Source organism: Acyrthosiphon pisum, chromosome A2 (assembly GCF_005508785.2).
Source record: "Acyrthosiphon pisum isolate AL4f chromosome A2, pea_aphid_22Mar2018_4r6ur, whole genome shotgun sequence".
Taxonomy (NCBI): Eukaryota; Metazoa; Arthropoda; class Insecta; order Hemiptera; family Aphididae; genus Acyrthosiphon; species Acyrthosiphon pisum.
The window spans coordinates 25,154,656-25,157,349 of NC_042495.1; the positions used below are offsets into that span (position 1 = coordinate 25,154,656).

Genomic DNA, 2,694 nt, shown 5'->3' on the forward strand with positions numbered 1-2,694 from the left:
TTTTCGAACGAGGTACACGCGGTGGGCTGACGCAAGCCAGCAAGCGTTACGCCAAGGCGAACAACCCGAACACGCCTGGGTACAAAGCCGACGAACCCGAACACATGGCTCGTCTATCAAGATGGTAATATTTTAAGATAATAATAATAATAATAATAATAATACATATAAACTGTCGCATGAAAAACAGGTATCTAATTAATGATAAATTGTGGGGGGAAAAAGGTTCAACTTTCGCCATTGCGACGATCATTATGTACATGCTTATAATAATATAATATCGTTGTTTCCACATAGCTAATAATTTATACGGGTGGAGTATGTCTCAAAACATTCCTTACGGGGGGTTTTCGTGGTACGCTGGAAATCCGGACGTAGCATTAGCTCAACTCGAGTATATGGAGGAGGCAGATGACGTGGGCAGAGTGTACGAAGTCGACATATCGTATCCGCAAAGTCTGCACGACGAGCACAACGACATGCCGTTCCTACCACACGCAAGCATTCCACGCGGGTCTAAAGTTCGGAAATTAATGGTCACATTTGAACGCAAGGAAAACTACGTCATACATTATATGAATTTGAAACAGGCCATTGCTAACGGGTTGATCGTCGAAAAGGTAATCTTTATTATTATTATCATGATTATTGTTACTGCGAATAAAAATATCTATATATATATATATATATTATAATATATTATTGTATTATATCGAATATTATTATGTAATTACTTATTTTATACATTTCAGGTGCATCGAGTGCTACAATTTCGACAATCTCGATGGCTCGCACCGTATATCGCGCTGAACACGGGGATGCGTGCACGGGCGGCCAATAAATTCGAGGAGCAATTTTTCAAAGACATGAACAACAGTGTATTCGGTAATTTATTTATATTTTTTTCGCAAAAAAAAAAAAAAAAAATTTGCAAAAAATATTTTTTGCAAAATTTATTTTTACGTCATAATAATCTACCTTACTACCTTACTACCTTGCAGGTAAGACAATGGAATCAATGAGGAAACGTATTAACGTAGAACTTGTGTCGTGCCCCGCCAGGATGCGAAAACTGATTAACCGCCCGACGTTCAAACAATGCACCAATTATAGCGAAAATCTCGCTGCAGTGACTATGCACAATAAAGAGATCGATTTCTGCAAACCTATTTACATCGGGTTTGTCATACTCGAGCGGAGCAAGGAGTTGATGTACGAATATCATTATAACGTGATGAAACGTCATTACGGCGACAATATCAGCCTGTTGTACACCGATACTGGTATGTATATCACGCTGTGATCCACTATCGGATTTAATATATGTTATTAACTTTATCACTATTTTACTTGTTGGCAGATTCTCTGATATATCACGTGAAAACACGCGATTTTTACGACGATGTGGCGAATAATCCGAACTTGCTGAATCGTATGGACGCATCTAATCTACCACCTGATCACAGGTGCTACACTTTGGCACGTATGAAACTACCAGGATACTTTAAGGACGAGATTGCAGGCCGTAATATGCATAGGTTTATTGGATTACGTGCTAAATCATACGCGTACGATATCGAGGGTACCGTAAATATCAGGTCCAAGGGAGTCCGGGGACATGTTATTAGAAATCACCTGACTTTCAACGATCACATGCGCTGTTTATTCGCCGACGACGATGACGATGACGACGACGACGACGACGATGGTTCGGACGCGGAAGATTATCGTGATAAGGAGTTCGACGCGTCGACGGGGAGGCTGATAGCTCGAGATTGCGCGCGTATTGTCATTAAGCGCATACATCGAAACGCCGCGATTGCAGTGATTCCACCGACAACACAACACCCGCCGCCTCAACCACCACCACCACCACCACCACCACCACCACCACCACAATCCTACATGCCGTATACGGCGTATGGAGAAAATATATCTATCCGATCGTATAAGCACCAAGTCAGCACGATTAGGACTAGTAAATTAGTCCTAAACAGATTCGACGACAAACGACATATTCTCCCTAATCGTATTGATACCCTAGCACATGGGCATTATCGAATTGATTAAATAATCATAAAAAAATATTGTTATCATTATCACAATTTTATTATTATTATTATTGTTATCACTAACGTAATTGTTATTATTATTATTATTATTGTTATTATTACTATCACCATTATTATTGTTATTGTATAATCTGTTGAATACGGTATTGTGTGTGGCGGGAAAAAATCACAATTCAAATATATATATATATATATATTATAATATATACATAACACACACACGTGCATTCATTATTTTTATCTTTAGGGGTAAATACCATATCACATACAGCAATGCAATCATTTACGGCGATGCATATAGCTAATAATTAAGTAGGCTTGAAATAAAATATTATTTCGTATATTTTTTTATTATTATTATTATTATTATTATTATTATTATGTAGAACGTTATATTATTAGATACATTGTGTAGTGGATAACGAATAATCGTATTTATCAACCATCCTCATCATATTTTATATTATTTTTATCTTATCATCATTACCTTATCTTATCTTATACTTACCCTTATCTTCATACATACTTATCCGATATATTATACCTAGGTCTTGGCAACATTATTATTATTATTATTATTTTTTTTTTTTTAAAAACCCCCGCTCATTCGCACTGTGATAAG

The 2,694-nt window shown here is 37.0% G+C and overlaps 1 protein-coding gene across 1 annotated transcript; it reads left to right on the top strand.

The window, feature by feature from the left end:
- On the top strand, positions 1-2,070 carry LOC100571052. Its single transcript, XM_003245952.4, has 5 exons — positions 1-124; positions 298-620; positions 753-885; positions 1,002-1,283; positions 1,361-2,070. The coding sequence occupies exons 2-5, from the start codon at positions 321-323 to the stop codon at positions 2,068-2,070; spliced, it is 1,425 nt and encodes a 474-aa protein (XP_003246000.1). The 5' UTR covers positions 1-124; positions 298-320.
- Positions 2,071-2,694: the final 624 nt, after the last annotated feature.